Genomic DNA, 22,066 nt, shown 5'->3' with positions numbered 1-22,066 from the left:
CATGCGGAAAATATTCTTTAAGAAAAATCAGGAAGTGGAAATAAGTGGTAATCTTTTAAAGATTTGAATTTATTAAATATTTTGAGTTTCCAATTATGTACAGAATTGATTGCTTACTAAGTACAGAAGTGAATGCGGATTATGGCCTAAAAGAAATAGAAAGACGAGTGAAAATTATTTTTTTTTTGTATTAGGTGTCTAGGTATTAATTATGCGTTAATAAGTAAAAATAATTTGTTAATTAAGAAGTTGTTGATAAGCAGTAAGTTGATAATTAAGCAGTTATTCTTTTTTTTCTGTTAAAAAGTAATTTTTTTCATATAAACACATTAATTAATATGGTTTATACATTAATTAATAAACAATATATTTTTTATGTGTGATTTCTATTTTCTAATGTCTAATTAAAAAATTGCTGATAAACAACTTTATGAGCATTCAGCTTAAACAAGATTTTCTGTAGTTAAAAAAATTTGAAAATTGAATAAATTTTGAAATATTTTTATTTAAAGATTATATCTATGATAAAAATAATTATAAATAATATAATTGAATATTTTTTACATTAAGCTTTTTTTTGATTAACAATCACGGATTAACTGATTTACAACGAATCAGGTAACAATTAATCGAGAGTTTACAGTGGTTGAAAAATTGAACAATTCAATAATGAAATATTCTTAGAATTAAATGAAAAGTATTGAATAAAATAAAAGTATATATTAAAATGTTAATTTATATTTTGAAACATTTTTTTTTAATTTGTGATTAAAATTTTCTAACAAAAATGTTGATTTACTGCTATGGATTAACGGCTTTACGAGTCATTAGATAGTAGATAATTTGATTCTACATTAGTTGAAAAGCTTGAAGATTAAATTTTTAAAAAGTATTATTATTATGTGATGGAGATCTATTACATAAGATAGCAATATATAATAAAATGTGTTGTATTTCTACTTTAAAATAGTTTTTTTTTTCATTTTCGATTAGCGTTTTTTACAGCATTTCACTGTCATGACCACTGATTAACTTCTAGAAGAACAATCAGTCCACGGATGATCGAGAAGTTAAAACAGTTGAACAAGTTGACAATTAAATAAATTTTGAAATACTTTTATTTCCAATTACTTACACAAAATTTTCATTTTCGTTTCGTGTTTTTTAACAGCATTCCAATTTCATGACTATTGATTAACTTCTAGACGAGCAATAAGTCTATGGGTAATCTAGGATTTAAAATAGTTAAACAATTAGACAAATGAATAAATTTTGAAATATTTTTATTTCCGATTACTTGCATTCTAAAAACAAAATATATTTGTATATAAAGCAGTACGTCATTTTTTTGTGCTAATATCACTTTTTCATTTGTGATCAGCGTTTTTTTAACAACACTTTTGATTAACAAGTACGGATTCTGTATTTTACAGACATTTATCGTTTAAATAATCTTAAGATTGTAGTAATAGCAAATTGAATAAATTGAGATTTTTTAAAAATTATAGTTAAATTTATTTAAAAATAAAATTAATATTATCTTTAATATATACTAATTACAGATTTATTATAATCCCTTTATTAAAGTGCTATCAATATTTTTCATATTTTTTTCAAACCACAGTTACAGTTTCTTATCCAAAGCATTCCGAAACGTTATAACCTAAGTAGAACTACTCTACAACCGCAGTTTGAAATAAAAATTCAAATTATTCCTCACAAGTTCCCTGAATAATTTCAGAGCGCACAGCGCATGCGCCGGAAGAGGGAAGGGGTCCGTCACATACCCCAACCCCGAGAGAAAATTGATTTCAGTCAGCACACGCTCTTCCGAGAGGGCAGTTGCAGGGAAGCCGCCTTCCCACGTGCTGAGAAACTTATCCCCGTTGAAAAGTCCACGACAGCTACACGTGGTTGAACGATTTTCTTTACAGAAATTTTACGGGTGCTTGCTTCGCTGGTATAGAGGCCTGCTACTATGATATAAGACAGGGTGACAGCTTGTCATCGGTTTTGTCAAACGGATTTTTCTGGTGAATTAATTTTAAAGAACTTTGTGGTTCAAAAATGCTGTGTCAGGTGGTTTTTCTGACGCTTTGCTGGAAAGTTGGACTTATATATGGTGATATATCAGGTAAGGTTTATATATATTGCAAATTTCTCAATGTCTTTTACTTTTTTTTAAACAAATTTCCTCACAGTTGAGAAATGAAGCAGCGCTTACTTTTATCTTGACTTTTCTCAAATAAAACTGTAGGAAAAACATTTAAATGCTAAAAATAATCTGTAAAAAAACAACAAAAAAACATAGGTTGGGATTGATTTTGTCGGCATGCTAACATTTAGAAATAAATATTTTAGCTATTTATTTTTCAAATAAAACACTACATTTCAATTAATTCGTGTTATCATATTAATTATTGAAATTATATTATAGAAAACGATGAATCATAAAGGCACAAACATATATTTTCGGAAAAGAAGTTAAAGCAACTGAAATAAACAATACTTTTAATTGAAATATAATTAGTTACTAATAACAAAATCTTTTGAACTGTTATTTATTTTCTGCCTATATTCATTTTGTATTTTTCAAAAGTAAAACAAATATCACTAGTTTGAATGTGCTTCTTAGCAAATACAAAAGAATGTTTTTAAAAAGGCCAATGATTTATATAGTAAATATTGTTTTTATTGACATCATTTTTTGTGAATGCTAGTATGAACGTTTTTATTTTATAGAAACAATGCGATATTTAGTTTTATAACTGTGGATGTATTTGAGAAAGTTTTAAAAAGCTTTAACCTAAAATTAAAAAAATTATATTTTGTTAGCCTTTTGAAAGTTATGAAAGAATCTTATTTGACTTTTAAATTAACTTGATCGAAATTTTAAAATACAAAATATCAATTCTTTAGACGTTTTCTAATTGCGAAAACAAAATAGTATTTGTTTGAAATAATCCTAATATTTTAGCTCCCCAACATTTTGTCAGATTTTTAATTATGGAAATAAAAAAATTTCAAATTAAAATATTAGATATTTTTTTAAACTGTCTTTTATTATCAATATTTTTATTATTTTTTCTTTATTAAATTATTTCAAATTTTTTCAACAAGCTCCTTTACTATCAATCTCTAAGATTTCAACAAAGATGTTTTCTAACGTTTTAAATAGATTATATTTTGTCCTAACAAGTACCTTAAAATTATGGACCAAGTTAATTCTTGATGAATTTTATTCTGTTAATTATCAGCTTTATACAAGTAAACTTTTTTGCCAAAGAGACTGAAAAGTTAATTAAATACCAACTTGAAGGGACCTAATTTTTTTGTGATGGATTCCTTTATTATTTCTAAACTAATTATTCATTATCTAATGCATTATTTATAATTTAATTATTTTCTAATCTGAAATGTGAAAAATACTTCGTAAATGGCTGTATTAGAACACTAATGCTATTATCAACTCTTTTGCAGTTGTTTCATTCCCAAAATGATATTAATGATAAATCAATGCATATTTTAATTAGTAAGTTGATTACAGTATGTTAAAGTTCGTTTCTGAACTTTCTCTCACAATTAATTGTGTGAAAATCGTTACATAATTAATGTTAATGTTTTCTTATGGTTTAGAAACTTTACAAACCATTAATATGAAATAATTAGGACATTGTTATTAAAACTGGTTAAGCTATACTCTTCAAACTTTTCACACGTATGATTCAAATTTGATTTTAAAACGAATTAAGATATTTTATGTATTCTTATGGATATAGTTTCAATTTTGCAATTGGCACAATTGAAATTCATTTAATCAATACTTACTTTTAATTTAAAATGACACTTTTAATTTTAAAAAAAATTAGCTTTCAAATCTGCTTTAAACTACATATTTATTAAGCTTTATTATATGATTGTATATCCTGCTTTTATATTTAAATCGCTTCTATTCCAGTATAAAATTAATTATATTCTAGTATTAATAATTAATTTTTTTCTCAGTTTAGTAAAATAAAAAAAATAAAAATGTAATATAAAGTAGATATATTTGTAAGTTTTAACTTCACTATAAATTGTTTTATTTCATTAAGTAAATTATTATTATTTTTTGAGCCTGAATTTATGATTGCATTTCAGAGGTTGATTACAAGATATTTCAATTAAATAATTGTTTCATAAAAATTTCTTCGTGAAAGTCAAATGATAATTTGCCAACTTTTTCTGAACTAGTCTATAAATATTTCTCTTAATATCTTTTTCTCAATTTGTGGTAAAAATTTTTAATGACACTTTACTAACTTCCGTTTATAATATCTTCTCACGAAAGAAAAACAACAACTTATATTTAATAAGATGAAATAAAAAGATTGAGTTATTATAAATTATTAAAAATAAAGTGTCTTGATTAAGTAAGGATAGTTTAATAAACAATTTGGAAAATTTGAAATATAAAAAGAATTAATTTTAATTATCGGCTTCTGATTCGGAAATAAAATTCACCGGTTTGGTTAAACATTATTACTGCCTCAATGCTCAAAATAAAAGGATTATACTAAACATGAAAGTGCAGAAAATAAGCGAAAATTTTACGTATGCAAATATGATAAACATTTAAAAACCATCAGATGTTTATGAGAAAAATAAATAATTGAATCAATAAATGAATGTCTGACAACACATATTTAGATTTAACTTCGAATAAAAATAATTAATAATGCTTACCGTGCGTTAATGTCGATTATAACAAAAATAATGTTTTACTAAGAAAATAAGATTTCCTTTATTATTACAGTATCTTCATCATGATATTAATCGTTAAAGATAGTTACCATCGAAATTTGTACTTTTTGGGGTGTACTTGTACAAGGCAAAAACAGTTTAAAATTAAATTATCTTTGTGAATAACATCAGTAAATTTCATCTACCCCAATAAAATTTATTAATTTCTAATTTCTCTGGAATTTACGATATATATTTACAACATTTTGCAGAGAAAACACTTGTAAGTATATATCGTAAATTCGGACGGAAACTATTTCGAAGTGTTCATTATATTTTTAGACAGAAAGAATAAGTGGTACTGAATAAAAATTATATTTGCGCAATCAGGAAATGATACAAGAGACAGGAAAAAACACATAAATATAGAAAAGTTGGTAAAAACAAGAAGTCTTGAAAAAATTAAGAAAATGGAGCATATTTTAACTTTTTTCAGCTCACTTTGATGTTTAAAAAAAATTGATCTGACATTATTCTGGATGTTTGTATTTTTGACTTTGCCAATGGAGATACAGAAGAGAAATTGGTGATATTACTATTTTGAAACAAATGATATATATTCCCCCGAAACTTTCTAATATACTCTCTAATAAAACTGTTATTCCTCTTTTTTCCCATATAAAAATTGACGATAAAGTCTTGTGTCCGATAATTTATCCGGATACCGTTGCATATTACCATTTTGTATTTCTTAGTATAATAAAGAACATGATTGCATTTTGGTTGTCTTCGTACAACCTTTTGAAATCAACATAATAACAATTTTTGTAGCAACATCACATAACAAATTTCAATTAGCCACTACTTTGTAGAATTAATGTATTTAAATGCTCCCGAATATTTACTTCAGCAGATAGTCAGTACATTATTGGTTTTATTTTTGACACAAATCTACATATTCGATTCTAGAACTGTTTTATCAAATTTTATCCATATAGCTTTTGCAGGTTTTAAAATTCCATGCCCAGTCTTTTCAGAGTCATTTTATTTAGATAGATTTCGCCTCAAAGTTGGTATCAATCAAATTTCTCTTGTTTAGCTCAGAACAAGTTTGAGTTATCACGAATAGATAGAGAGACGTGATTTAACAAATGTGTTTTTGGACTTAAAAGGAGACCTAAAGCTAGGCGATTAATCAAAATCTAAAGTTCGAATTATTTGATGATTACAATATATTCTCTTTATATATTGCATACGAGTAAAAAAAAAGGTAGAAATATAATGAAATTCATACAATTAAATGGAATGAAAGGTACTGCTTTTCTTATAGTATGGAATATAGCTATCCTTTAGTGGTAATGAAATGAAAGTAAATCAAGTAGTTGCGTTTAGCGAGCCTTCTCTGAAGATCCTATTAAAAGGCACTGACAATTCAATAGCTGTCCAGATTCCATTTTGCGCTCATTTTAATCATCCATATTATGCCTAATTGCATATTATCGTAATGAAGGTGAAAGCTTTGAAAAGACGAACCAAAATATGAGATGAAAAGTAAATGCAAAAATGCGCGAGCAACCAGAAGAACATAACAATAATTTAATTAAGCACTAATGTAGATGGATATCTATGCTGTTGTTTCATTAGATTTGCAAATTATTTTTCAGATTACAATTACTATGTGTACATTAACTGTGAGTAAATATCAAAATTAAAAGCATTGCCCTCTTTTTTCTGTTATCTTTACACGGTAGTGTAACTGGGAAAAATGAAATATTGTATCGTTGACGAAATTTCACAGCATTCAGAACACTTTGAACAGAAAAAAAACCATTTGGTGAATGAAATGTGTCTGTCTATCAATGTGAAAACTCAAACCCAACGAAGAATACAGATGATATGTGAGCTTCGTCCAAAAATAAAGATCTGTATAAAATTTTTGACACAATGTGGCAAAGAGGATTTAATCGGTCCGTTCTCGTGCTAGTAGAAACGATAACTGGAAAGGGTATTGAGTTATATGGATAAATCTCTCATATGGTTTTATGACTATTTTTATAGATTTGCATCTGTGTTTGGAAAAAAAATAACTCTCTGTCTATTCATTAGTGATTGCGAGCGCGGTGACTAAACTAAGCATTCAAGTAAAAAGATAAATTTAGCTATGTGATGTGCATCAAACTTGTAAATTTGAATATATTTATCAGAATGTAGATTCAATTCTTTGGACTGTGAGGCAATCTAGAAGCATCATATTGTGAAAGTAACAGGGGAAGTTGTGATAGAAAACTCTCTCTGCCTCAAATAATTATTTTATAATATTTTAAATAAAGTTGCAATCACACGGGAGGTGTAAATTCAGCTGATTTTCTTATGAACTCTTTACATATAATCTTAACATCCTGGGGTCATAAGAAATTGAATTGAATTTTACAGTAATAAACCATATCTTAACAGTAAATTCTTAAAAGTCAAAAGAAAGATCGTAACGATAAGTATATCCAGATTACAGAATAAACGCTACTAAAATTTTTTGTATCTCTTCAAGAAGATAAGAATAAGACGATATTAATCGGGAAAAGGATTTATTAATATAAAGTTGAACATAAATTTATTCGATTCTAATCAATCACTTGGATAACAGTTTAGCTAGTCAAACTATTTATATCATATTATTACTAATCTAAAATGACCTGAAATTAACAAATTATATAATAGTGCATTTCGTGATACTTATAGTTGAAGAGAATGTATCCTCAATTTTAACTAAAACACCAGAAATAATTGCTTTTAGTATATATTTTACCTACATATCTATTTTATATTAAATTCTAATTAAATCTATTTTATATTAAATTCTAACTTTATCTATTTTATATTAAATTCTAATTATATCTATTTTATATTAAATTCTAATTCAATCTATTTTATATTAAATTCTAACTATATCTATTTTATATTAAATTCTAATTATATTTATTTTATATTAAATTCTAACTATATCTATTTTATATTAAATTCTAATTATATCTATTTTACCACAATGTGATGCTTTAAAATTTTAATAAAAATATAAAAGACACTATATTGTGTCATAAAGCGATAGAGATTTATTAATTGGGATAATTTTAATAAATGAAGGCAGAAAATAACTATATTTTGTCCCTTTCTAGGGCTATGGGAAGCACAATTCCAACCAAATTTATTAATCGTTGTATGAAATTATGAAATTTGGCAAAGATTTGACAAATTTTTTAATAAGACAGAAAATTAGATTTTTCAGTTCTTTATCTCACAAAAAATGGCGTGTCTTAATTTATAACTTGATTTTTAATTAAATAAATTAATTAATTTATAAAGTAAATTTATCTAAGAGACTAAGTGAATCACTTTTCTTAAGCTAATCTCAATCCTAAAAATATTTTAGTATAGTATGACTGGAAAAAAGTGGCAATTGATTATATAAGGTAACAGCATTTTTTTAGTGTCTTTCAGTGGCCAAACACATAAATTCAAAGAAATTAAAAGATGTATAGTTGAAATTTTATAAAACTTTCTTGATTATTACTAATTAAATACTTTTAATGCAAATTCATTTGGAAGTAATAACATTTTTAAAGATAATGCTGGCATAATGTTTTTAAAAAACTTCAGTTCTAGCTAAAGAAAAATAATGATTAAATTTGATGAAAATAAATATTAAATTTAAAACATTTAATTTTAAAAATGAAACAAATCAGGCATTTTTAGCATGTATTGAATATAAATTGTACATTTTTTTTATAAAATATTATTTATGTGGTATAAAATTTTATTAAATCTGATGTCTTGAATGGCTGCAAGCTTTAAATGTAGCATTACGATATGAATTGATTTCACAGAATGATTTATTCATTGCTAATTCAATTAAAAATAATGATTATATCAAATTTTGTTAACTCAATCCATTGGATTCTTAAAGAAAGTTTTAAATATTTTTTTCGTATTCCTTTTCATTATGGCTTGAACTAGTACCAAATAATTTGTTTTACATCAATTTATCAATTGAGAAAAATTCGCAAATCATGATATTGATATCATTTTTAATTGAACATCATTGTAACTGAGGTTGTGTAATTAATAAATTAATTTTAAAAAAACATGTATTTTTTTTAAAATTTGAATTAATAGATATTGAACTAGATCATGATAATGCACTCATAAATTACAGACTTATTTTACTTCTCATAAGAATATTTTATATTGAAGAAAATTTCCAATATCCGAAATTAATTCCCAATTACCCTATTTCTCCTACACCATCTTTAACATTGCAATGACTCCAAATAAACAGGGAATATCAAAAAGCAATTTCTAAATAAGAAGTGTCGAAACGTTGTTTATTGTATATACATTAAGAGAAATATTCGTACATGTAAATTCACTAGAAGAAAAATTAAGTTTTTTAAAGTAGAAGCTTTTTATGAGGTAGTATTAGAATATTTAAAAGTGTATATGTACTTTATATCTACGTGTTAACTCTGGAAAATTTCATTTCTAAGCATCTGATAGCAGTTAAAAATATTTACCATATGTTTAAAAACCGCATGCGACAAAGATTTAGAAGAATACTCATGGATGGGCGTGGTACTTTCAAACATGAAGTAATGAAATTTTCAAGAAAAACTTTTGAAAGGTAAATAAACTATACATAACCGGAATCGATTCGTGGATCAAATATGATAAATGGTCTTTGGTGCAAAATTATTTTTCCGGTTTCTTTAAAGGGCTATATTTCTGGCATTTAAAAATAAAGTATTTCTGGTAATATATTCAGTATTTTAAAGTTGTGGATAACATTTAATGACTGTCTGTTTGCAATGCTGTTTGGTAAAATAAAGCATCATCTAATGTATATACATTCTTATTTATGAGTCAGAATTAAGAGTTTTGTCACACGTAGGTTTTTATAATACAAAAATGCAAGTGATGCTTTATGTGCAACTTTGCAATGATATTTAATCTTATTCTTTTGTTATCGTATTATGCTGGTATTTATTTATTTACTGTATTATTTTATATGGTAGAATAAAATAGCATTATAGAGTGTTTGAACATCGGAAAAACGTCACAACCTAGCAATTAATTCATATTCTAATTCGAATGTAAATGAATTTTTTGTTCGAAAATTTTCTTAAATGAAACGAGAAAAGATGTTTTAATTATCCAAAGACTATTGAATATTTTTTCTTTTAAATCGTAAACGTTGATAGATCATTAATATCACAAACAGAAATAGATCATTAATTATTAGATTAATAGATTATAGATTATTAGATAATTATAAATTAAGGACATTTCTCTATGAAGATTTTTTATATGAAACGTTAACAGATGTTTCGATTATACAAAAAAGAAAATAATATTTTTTTCTTTTTAACGAAAAAAGTCTATTGGATATTTTTAATAGGTTTTAAAATAGATCATTAATTATTATATTAATACATTATAGATTAGTAGATTATTATAAATTAAGGACAATTCTGTATAATGATTTACTTATATGAAATGTAAGTAGATGATTAAATTATCCAAAGACTATTGAAAAATATATTTTTTTCTTTTTGAACAAAATAGGTTTTAAAATAGATTATTAATTACTAGATTAATATATTATAGATTATTATAAATTAAGTAAATTTCTGTATGAAGATTTTCTTGTATGAAACTAAAGTTGATGTCTGAATTATCCAAAGACTATTGAATAATAATTTTTTTTTTCATTTTGGCTACAAAAGGGTTTAAAATAAATTATTGATCATTAGATTAATAGATTACAGATTATTACATTATTATAAATTAAGGAAATTTCTGAATGAATATTTTCTTATATGAAACGTAAGTAGATATTTGAACTATCCCAAGACTATTAAAGAATAATTTTTTTTTTCATTTTGACCACAAAAGGTCTTAAAATAGATTATTAATTAATAGATTAATAAATTATTAGATTATTATAAATTAAGGACATTTCTGTGTGAAAGATTATGTAAAATATCTCCTTATCTTTCTCATCTTTCTGTATGAAAAATTATTTCTCATATGAAATGTAAGCAGATGTTTCAATTATCCAAAGAATATATATATATATATATATATATATATATATATATATATATATATATATATATATATATATATATATATATATATATATATATATATATATATATATATATATATATATATCATATATATATATATATATATATATATATATATACATATATATATCATTATATATATATATATATATATATATATATATCAAAAGGAACCAGAAAACTTTCTATTAATCTAATAATTAATGAAGAAATAATCTATTCATCTAATGGTTAATTATCTCTTTTAAAACCTTTTGTTATCAAATATATATATATATATATATATATATATATATATATATATATATATATATATATATATATATATATATTATATATATATATATATATATATATATATATATGATAACAAAAGGTTTTAAAAGAGATAATTAACCATTAGATGAATAGATTATTTCTTCATTAATTATTAGATTAATAGAAAGTTTTCTGGTTCCTTTTGATATTTACACGCATATCTGAAACTAAGCAGTTATGTATTAGGTAATTGGATATTAGAGGGGCATGAAAGTTTGGAGAACGGTCGTCAGCGTATTTTGATCAAGGGCAAAGCATTGTAGAAAAGGCTAAGGCGTATCTAAAGAATTCCTTACTTAATAAGCGCTTAATATAAGTCAGCTTTTGATATTCACAAAAACTGAACGGAATTAAGTTTCCCGATGGTCAGGAATGCTGCAGGACTAAGGAAAATAAATGCTGTTTTTCCTCACCAGAAATAAAGATAAATAGAACGGCTGCTGCCACGAGAAAAATTAACATGTTTCTACGACATGACGTGATAGACGGTAGGTCATTTCCTATTACTTGATGCTAGCGCAAATACTCAAACTTGATTCCCTCCGGAATTACCTGTTGATGTGCTGACATGAGTTCTATCTTGAGATACAGATAAATTTGCTTAAGCTAGCTTAATATTTACGGATAAACTCGCCTAGAAGTTTTACTTTTAAGCTCAGGAAAGGTAATAATTTAACTAAACGGAGATAATCTTTTCTTGTTCAATGTGAACCATGAAATATTTTATTTAAGGTATCCGAACACGTTGAAAAAACAGATTTTTTGCAAAAAATGACATTAAAAAAATTCTTTTATGGGATAGACCAGTCTTTGAGCTATTCAAAACAGGTTTACTTTTATCTCTACGTTAAGTATAAGTCAAGATTTTAATATTTTCGTAATGATCGGTAAACCGGAAGTACCGATTTAAAAGGCCAAAAACATGTTAAAAATGTGTATTATTTTTTAATATGGAACTTATTTTGCACGGAAAAATGTAAAATGCCAATGAGAGTTTCAACGGTGTTTTGTGGAAATTTGTATCTGGAGATGTCTTTCTTGAGCTCCGAACCCACAGATTAGGGGCATTTAGGTATGTATTACATTTTAGTGAAGATTTTATAGGATTGCTGAATATCCTTAAGTTTATTGGAGTGTTTCTAGTGAAAATGCAGTTAGAGCATTTGCTGAGCTCGACAAAAACGGAATAAATGAATCTAGGCGGCATTCACAGCCAAATGCAAAAATTGCCAGAAAAAAAATGATTAAAAAAGGAAAATTATTAAAAGCTGAGGAAGAAGTAGGTATAACCTATGAATGTGGTCAATTTTAAGTGTGCACACACATAATTTATTATTAAAATATGTTACTGTATACTTTCAATGCATCTTTCTCAAAATTGATTTTTTCTTATTTTTTGCTCACTTCAAATCAAATAACTCAAAATATATTTATCGCATTACTATGAAATTTGGTGGACTTTGTCTTTATATTATTTTCTAGAGAAAGAACTAAAACAATTCAGATTGAGTGAATTTTTTTTTAATTTACAGCCTGTTGTTTGAATAATAACGTCATAAATTTACTAAAAATTTCATTATAAATTTTTGATTGGTTCTAAAGTTATTATTTATCATCATAACCATGCGATTGTAGTTCATTACCTTGAGAAAACGATGTAGTTTATTTTGATATAAATTTTTTTTGGGTGAGAATAAGACGTTTTAGTGTAACAAAGTTGAAGTGTTTAAAGAATTTGCTTAAATTTATGCTAAAAAAAATCAAATAGTTTTAATGTTTATTTCAAATATTGACATCCTATTACTAATTTGTATCGTCTTAAACCCAGAAATATAGTTGAAGTATGTCTATACGATCTTTTTCTAAAAAAGTGCTCCGAACGTGTTCGGATACCTTAAATATTTCTATAACAGATTTAATAAAAGAAGACTAAATTCAATTTCTTATAGAAAAATGAATTACCAAATAACATAAAATAGCGGTATCAAGAAGATCAAGAGGTAAAAAAGTAAACTCTAAGTGAAAATTTAATGGTCGTTTTTGATTCGAATTATGAAAAAAAAATGAAGTGGGTTTTTAAGACTTGTATTAAAACATTGTCTATAAAAAATAATTTATTGAAATTCATCATTGCTTATCTCTAAGGCAATTTAACACTAACATATCTTAACAATAAAGATAAAATTATCAATAATTATTTCGTTGTATTTCACCTACAAACATATTTCACAACCAGTTAAATAAGAATAATGCGTTTATTAATGAAATATATGTTAGTTACTATTTAATTTATCAACGAATTTAATTCAATGAATATATAACGATAGGAATCAAGACCTAACATTCAAATTTTCAGGAAAAAATCCTTCTCTATTGTCAAGCCACGAAGTATAAAGTTATCTCACAAACTTGACAAATTAAGGTAAAGACATTATTAAGAATCTTTATTGCATCACACATTTACTATCTTCAATTTCTTTGTTATTTATAAAAATAAAATTTTCATTGAATATATATTTCGGTTTAAAAGATTCGAAATATTTTAAAAATATTTACGTTAACTGGTCATGAAACTGATGTTTCTTCTTCTTTTTCTTCATCCGAAAAACAATCTTTTTCGGGTATTGTATTTGTTTTATGTGAGTATATATTTTAGTTATTACGCTTTTAAATTGTTTATTTACCAGATAATTAGTAATTGGAAAGTCATGAGTATTGGGAAATTATATTGATAAATATTTATTAAATTTGTTATCAAATGAGCAATATAAGAAACTGCAGCAATCGGTATGGTACCTATACTATTTACCTATATTTTCTTTATATAATGGCATTTGATACAAAAATCAAATGAAATCTCAAAAAGCATTATCATGTGTTTTAATTTATGATATATCAAAGATATTTGCAATGCTCACACATCTATGACTCTATTAATTAATTAAAAAAATAATACACCCTGATGTTTTAGCTAATCATGAAATATTAATCTCGATTAATTTCGAAAATATCTCACATGTAATAAAAGCTTAAAAGAGCATCAGAAAGAGTATTTTCGTACTTAGAAACCCTTTTCTTCTTTTCATATTTAATAAAGAGTATTTTTTTTAATTGAAAGTGATAAATTAAAACTTATTTTACTAGGTTCTAAATAAGGAGGATTACTAAAAAATAATGAGTTCATGCAAATGTTAGGAAGCAAAAAATTTTAATTCTGCAATCGAAAAGTATAATTTTTCTGACATCTAGTATTTACAAATAAAATTTGAGAAAAATCATTCAAAGAATACTTTCAATATTTTACATTCCTTGTAGCATAATAAATCTGACAACAGTGTTACAATATTCAACATGCAACATAGAAAATACTAAACATCATAAAAGTAGATATTATAAAAGTATATTGTGCCACTTAGTAGGGATGTATATAAGATGATTCCTAAATTTTGATTTTTAAAGTAGCTCAGCTGATTGCTTGGAAACTCAAAATTTACAGAATATATCCTTTTCATTTTGTAAAAAGTAAATAATTAAAAATTAAAAGAAAACTAACGGTTATTTTTAAATTAACGAATTTACGAATTTTGAATCTAACTCCGATATCCCTAAATTGGAATTTTTCCTTTAACATTGAATTTATTATACTTCACTATAATGTTAACAATTTTGTTAAAATTTAAAAGTTCAGGCGATAAATAATAATAATATGTAAATATTATAATTAGGTTTTCACAATTCCTTTTATCTTTTAACCTATTCCTTTGTATTAAATTTTTTATAAGAATAATACACATAATAAGTACATGAAAATAAAAAAAAAATAAATAAAAGAAAACAAAGAATAAAGAAAACTTATAAATAAAATGTCGAAAATAACATCAAATAAATATATAGCTGTCATTCATAATTCTATCCTGATTCTTGATACAAAAAATTAATCAGAAAACAAATATTATTATTTTGCTAAAAAATTATCAAATCGAATTTACTGCTTCCATTTAAAACAATAAGCAACTGTTAGAAATTTATGTGTGTGTATATTTATATATATATATAATGAGTGTGAATGAAATGATATGAAATGAAATGAAAAGGTATGAAACGTCGTAACATCGTAACCATTAATATATTTGCCTATGCGGCTATGGGGGAACGTAGCGAGACAACTAGGGATGCGATTGGAGTCTCCGGCGTACATCGGAGCATACGCGGGCTACTGGCAGCGCAGGAGAAAGCAGAGGCTCTTATAAAAAGTGCCGACCAATTAATGAGGCAGTGTATGTGAAGACTGGATGGCGTTCGCATTACAAAATTCGGCGATTGAGGAGCAGCGCGACGTTATCCGATTTCTGACAGTGGAAGGTGTTACACCTGCCACTATTCATCGCCATATGGTCATTGTATACGGGGAAGACTGTGTGTCCGACAAGTCAGTGAGAAAATGGAGTGCCCGTTTTCGTTCAGGCCGTGAGAGTTTGGTTGATGATCCGAGATCAGGCCATGCCAGGCTCACACAGTCATCACATATCCTCCTGCGATTCACCTGAAAAAACATCTGAAAGGGAAGCGCTTCAACTCGGCGAACTCAAGGACGCTATGGTTGACTGTGTCGCGTCCCCGCCACAGGAATTCTGGGAACATGGCTCGTTAATCAAAGGGATCGTTGTGCTCAGACCTATGGTGTATAGTTTGAATAAGGTATACACCATAGGTCTGAGGATAGGATTTTGTACCTTTTCATTTGAACACCCCTTGTATATATATATTTGTTTTTAATTTTCAAATATTAGGTAATTAATATCTTCAATCTTGATAGGTTGAATGTTATAGGTGAAAAATATGTTTTATGATACATGAATAAGTAATAAAACAGATCAAAGCAAATAGTTATATTGCAATTATAACTATAGTGGTTAGAACACTTAACATTTATTATAACATTTAAAAGAAAGCATTAGACACAAGAAATTAGATATCAAATTATAATAACGTAATATAATCTATAAAATGCGAGTAACTTAGTAAATTTCCAGTAATTTCATGGATGATTTTTTTCCGAATTAACAAATAACTTTTAAAGCTTATTTTCAAAAATTAGTGATCTCATTTCGTAATTTTATATAGACAGGAATTTTTAAAAAAATCTTCGCCTCTCGGAAAAGTTTAAAAAGAAAATCTTCCAGAAGTCGATATCATATTCAAAAACATTCATGTATTAAATTACTTTAAATGGAAGATAATTTAGCCCCTTCTACGAGGAAGGTCACTGTTTCCAAAGGATCGGGTTTAACATCGTTGAAAAGAATGAAAACATAATTACTGAAAGATAATAAAAGGTTGAGATTGAAAAATTCTTTTAATATCTTTAAACAAAGAATTTATAATTTTTTTAATATTTTTACACTTACGTTATTCTTTTTTTTTCTTACACTTATATAACACACTCAATAATCAAAGTGTTTTTTTTTATTTCCATTATAGTTTTATTACTTCCATATAGTTTTTTTTATTTCCATTATAGTTTCCCTTTATAGTTTATTTCCATTAGTATTAACAATAACTTAAAATGACTCAATGGCTAATTGATTTATCACATTACCATGTTAATATAAATAATTATCCTTCCATATTAACACTAAAAGCAGATGACTAATTGATTGATAAATGACTGATTGATTTATCGTATTGCCTTTTTAATATAAGCAATTATCTATTAATATTAACATTAAAGGTAGATAGCTTAATATATATAAATTACGTGTCACATTGTTTGTCCGCGATGGATTCCTAAACTACTAAACCGATTTTAATCAAATTTGTACATCGTGTGCAGTTTGATCTAACTTAAAAGATAGGATAGCCCTTTTTTTTGAATTTTTAATTAGAATTTTAATTATTAATTAAAAACTAACTTTCCCGCCAAAAAAATCTTTTCATTTTCCCCACCGCCAAATGAGTACGGCTTCAATTTTTTCCCCAACATTCATGAGGCTAGGCTTAAGATTTTTCGGCTGATTATTTGAAACGATTCCATTTATTTTCTTAATGTTTGATGCATTTAAAATTAAACATTGTTAATGAATCGATCTTTCAGATTCATTCTTAAGTACTTTTGAATTAAAATAAAACAGAATAAAGGAAATTAAAAATTTCCAATCTGCATAGCGTTACCCCAACTGGAGTAGAAAAACTGACGCATTTGCGTTCCGTAACTGGCGTTGAAAATTCACGCATGCGCATTGTGTTCTGATTGTTGACATGACAACCATTATTAACGGATGATTTAAATTATTTTTAGGTTAGTTGCATGTTTTTGTAATTAAATTGTATTTATGTTAGTTATATATTTTTTGTATACGCTTATAGTTTTAAGTACATCGTTTTTTAAGTAGTTTTTTTAACCTGTTTTCAACCGATTATTTTAAACGATTCGTTTTATTTTCTTAGTGTTTAATGCATTTAAAATTAAACATTGTTAATTAATCGTTCTGGTCATGATGAATCTGAGAATATTTTGTTGACAAATTCTTGAAATATTACATAAATTAGGAAAGATATTCTTTAGTGCCCATCAAGTTTAAACGCTCAGTGACTGTTTTCAGTAATCATATTACAAAAAAATACTTTGTTTCAGTAAAAAATGTTATTATATTAATTGCAGATTAATCATTTACCCTTTAATTTAAAGCATAAATTCTACGAGGGGTAACAGGAAATGAGAGAGATACATATCACGTTATGACTGAAGGCGTTTATAATATTATGAGTGAATTATATATCGAAATTTGAAGTTTTAAAATATTTTGATGAAGAAGCTATTAAAGTAGGAATTGCAAAAAATATTTAATTATTAAAATTTTAACGAACATTAAGATTGGCGAACCGGCTGGTCGCCAAAGGCGGCTAGTATTTATATAAAAATGATGAAAATGTATGTGTTGGCTTTCTACTGTCAAGACCATTTGCCTTTTATTTACAAATTTGCCATATATATACTTTAGAGGATGGGAATATGCAACTCCGATTGTTTTTTTCTAAAAAAATAATTTATCCCAAAATAAAAGAAAGTTTTGTATTTTCACACAATAAAGTAGGAAAATATTACAGCACAAAATGCATTATTAAAACAGTTCATAATTGATAAAATTAATTAACAATAATACTATCAACAATATCAATTTTTTTACAGTAGAATTTATTTTTAGCGATTTATTTTTTAATAGTTTTAAAGCAGTTCATAATTTATAATATTAATTAATAATAATACTATCAGCAATATCAATTTTCTTACGGTAGAATTTAATTTTTTAAAAAAAAAATTATTTTAAAAATAACATTTTAGGCATATTTTCCAACAATATATTTCATATTAAATAAAAATAGAATTTAACTTGTACAGGCATGTTACGCGTGTATGAAGAAAATTAGCTTTTATCAGTGCTTTGTTTTCGCATTGAAAAAGTCTCAAGTTAAGATTATAAGTTATTTCACATTGCAAACTCAACCCATAAGAGTGTGATTTCCAGCATTTGTCTTATAAAATGAAATAGATAGGAAAAAATCCAATTTTTTTTAATAAAAATAAAGAAAAAGTCATCTATGATCTTTTAAATCTGTCGAATGTTTTTATTATTAATTCAAGAATTTTGGATTATTTAAGAAAAAAGTTATTTACATATACAAGATATCTATCTGTAATCTGGGTTCAACGGAAGATTTCTAAACCATTATTAATAGGAATAAACAAGCAACAGGGAAAAAATAAGTATATTTTTGGAGCTTAATTTAATAAAGTTTTTGATAAATTGCTAATTTTAAATACTTATACTGACACTCCATCCAACTAGTCACAGATATTAAAATATTTTGTAGGCATTAACATTTTAAATAATAAAAGCGTTTCTTTCTTTTGGAACTAAAATTCACTGAATTTTGGAAATTTGGATATCACTATCATAAAAACTTGTGATTTTAGAGCACTTCGTAGGACATTTCGAAGAAGAAATGGCAATCAATGACCAGAGTTTGTCTAAGACTGACAGATTGAAGAGTGTCGATTGTTTTAAAAATAATAAGATTCAAAGCTTCAATGATCATCCAGATTTAGTCGTAGAAGATTGAAATGCTTTTTGATTTAGAAATTAAAGTGTCCAGAATTATTTACTCAGTATCATATATATGAATGAAAAAAATCTACGAAAAGAAATTAATGAATTATAAATTTTATTCCTTTCAAAAAATTTTCAGGAGCCCATTTAGTGATTAAAACAAAATAAGATATTATTAATTTGGTCATTTAAATGATTTTCTCAATTGAAACATCGGATTATCGTATGTCTCAAATTGTTTAGAAATTAGCTACTGGACTATTATAAAAACAATGACCTTTTGTGAAAACTCTTTCAAACAAATGATTGCTTGAAAAATCAAGAACATTCATAATAAAGCTTAATTTTAAAGAGAGAAAAGGAATAAATTTATAAAATGAACTAAGATTGAAGGCTTCTTGAAAAAAAAAAAAAAAAACAGTACTTTACGAATAAGGAAAAAAAATATCATAGAGAGACATTGTCATCATATTAGAAATAATCAAGAATGTGCTTTAAAATATCTTCCAATGCGCAATAAGATATTTTTCATTATTCACCTAAATTATTATTGTTAATTTTAACACAGTAAATAATTTTGCCCAATTGGTACTTAGCTTTGGTTTCATGAGCTGAAGGAATGTGATATTCTCTTACATTCTCAAATGTATCACCAAAAAAAAATCATTATTCGAGATAATATCAAGATTTTTGAAATTTAATGTATTAATTATTGATAAAATAATCACGAGACTTCGCTTCTCTACATATCTTAGTTTTATACGTACTTCAATAAGAAGGTTTCATAAGAGAAGCTAGTTAGAGTAAAATCAATAAACCTTTAATTCATAATTCATCAACATCAAACCTAAATTTGAAAGACTGTTTTGACTATAAATTCATCAGCCGATTGATTATTCATTGATTGTAAAAAATTCCGTTTAAATATTTTTGTAACTTACTTTTAATTGGTTCTTCAGCAAAGTATTTCAAGCTCCAAATTTTGAAATATAACTCATACTAATTTAAAAGACTTATACCGTTTGTTCATTATTCTATGAATTTTTCTATTGCTCTATGAATATTTTTTACATCATTATTTTAACAGGAAAGAGGTCAATGTTTAAAAATAGATGATTAAGGTAACCGACTACGTCCAAAGAAATATTTTTGAAAAATTGGATTTTTTAAAAAATATTTATGGTTTTTAGATGTATTGTCAACTATAAACACTATAAATACAAAAAAAAATTATTTGGAAATATAATATATTTTGAGAAATAGGAAAATTTGTAGTAAATTTTAATGAAATTTAACCAAAACGGCTAACACTCTACACAAAATTGTAATGTAGCAATCCTATTTTTCTTTGTACACAAGTTATAGAATATACTGATGAATGAAATGAACCAAAATCTAAGAAACATTTTGTGATTTAAAGAAATTATGGGTAAAAATATATATATATTTTTTCCATAAATTTACAATTTAATTTTTCTAAAAACACCTATAAATGAAAAAGTATTTAACCAACAATAAAACTTTTGGTTCATTTCATTGCCCACAGTATTTAAAACACACGCTGAAATTTTTATGTAAATGCCTCTATTAGTTTTTGAGATATCATGTTAACGGTGGATAATTTTAATAAAAATAAAAGTTTGAGAAAATTGAAGTTAAAGAAAAATTTTAGCTAAAAAATTGTTTAAAATTCTCCTGGATGATAGGTCAGAGCTTCCTTTTCCTATAAAATACTGTTTTGGAAAGAGGAAAGTCTGAACTACAAGAAAAAATAATAAAAAAAAGAATTCGCCAGTGTGGTCGAAAACCAGTGTTTTTTAACGTAGTCAGATACCTTAAAATAAAAACGTTCACCTGTGCTTCAATCTGAAATTAAATCGTAATTATACGTATACAAAATTTCAAAGCTTTTATAGAAATCAAGCGTTTTACTGAACTCCACTCAACATGGGAAAATAAACCGATTCTCCTTAACGGCAAAGCCATCAAGAATGAAACAAAAACCCTGGATGAAATATTCGTAGTATTTGAATTACAGCATAAAATATATTGTTTAAAATATGCGAATTTTTTTTGTATAAATTTAATTAAAAGTTGATAATATTTATGCACAAAATTGATAAGATTTTTTTAAATTTTATTTTTAAGATTATGTAAAAAAAAGTGTGCACTGTAATATTTTCGAAAGTTAAGGCAATATAGCTTCAAAATTTCTAAATTTTTCAGTTAATTAAAATTTTAATTAATATTTTTTAAATAATTCCTAGTTTCACATTCTCATTGTCTTAAGCATATGGTAGCTGAAATGTTGGTCTGTCTTGTAAAAATTATAAAATCATTTTTTTTTTATTATTAGTATTAGTAGAGGCTTGTATATTGAGGTTTTACAGGTTAGACAGTTTGATTTAAAGTTATTATATTTAGCACAAATGTATCTAGAAAAATAAAACTGAGGCCCCTTGGAGCAATTTTTCTTTAATTTTAATTAAAATTATTTTTTTAAAATTTAACAATGTTTTTTTACCTAAAATATTATAGCACGAAATTAATTTTTACATCAATTCAAAATTAAAATGGTCTTTTTACTGATACAGTTTAATTGCAGTTGAATTTTAAATTGTTTTGTTTTTTTATTTTATTTAAAAATATTTCAGACCTATTTTACAATAATATATTTCATTGTTATCAAGAAAGTAAAACGTTTTCATTGTTGATACCAATATTCCATCCTGGATTATTCTTCCACTTTTGAAGATCATTGTAACCGTGATAAAAAAA

General features: G+C 25.4%; 1 protein-coding gene across 1 annotated transcript in view; it reads left to right on the top strand.

Moving 5' to 3' along the window:
• The first annotated feature begins 1,845 nt into the window (after nucleotides 1–1,845).
• Nucleotides 1,846–22,066, top strand: part of LOC129981304 (cell adhesion molecule Dscam2-like) — a 346,717-nt gene continuing 326,496 nt past the window's right edge. Inside the window, exon 1 of the mRNA XM_056092081.1 lies at nucleotides 1,846–2,134. Within this exon, the coding sequence (XP_055948056.1) occupies nucleotides 2,068–2,134 (67 nt within the window). The 5' untranslated portion in view covers nucleotides 1,846–2,067. The remainder of the gene's footprint in view (nucleotides 2,135–22,066) is intronic.

This window comes from Argiope bruennichi, chromosome 8 (assembly GCF_947563725.1).
Source record: "Argiope bruennichi chromosome 8, qqArgBrue1.1, whole genome shotgun sequence".
In the NCBI taxonomy this organism is placed as follows: domain Eukaryota; kingdom Metazoa; phylum Arthropoda; class Arachnida; order Araneae; family Araneidae; genus Argiope; species Argiope bruennichi.
Note: the sequence above shows the minus strand (reverse complement) of the source record. Positions and strands in the feature narration are given on the sequence as shown.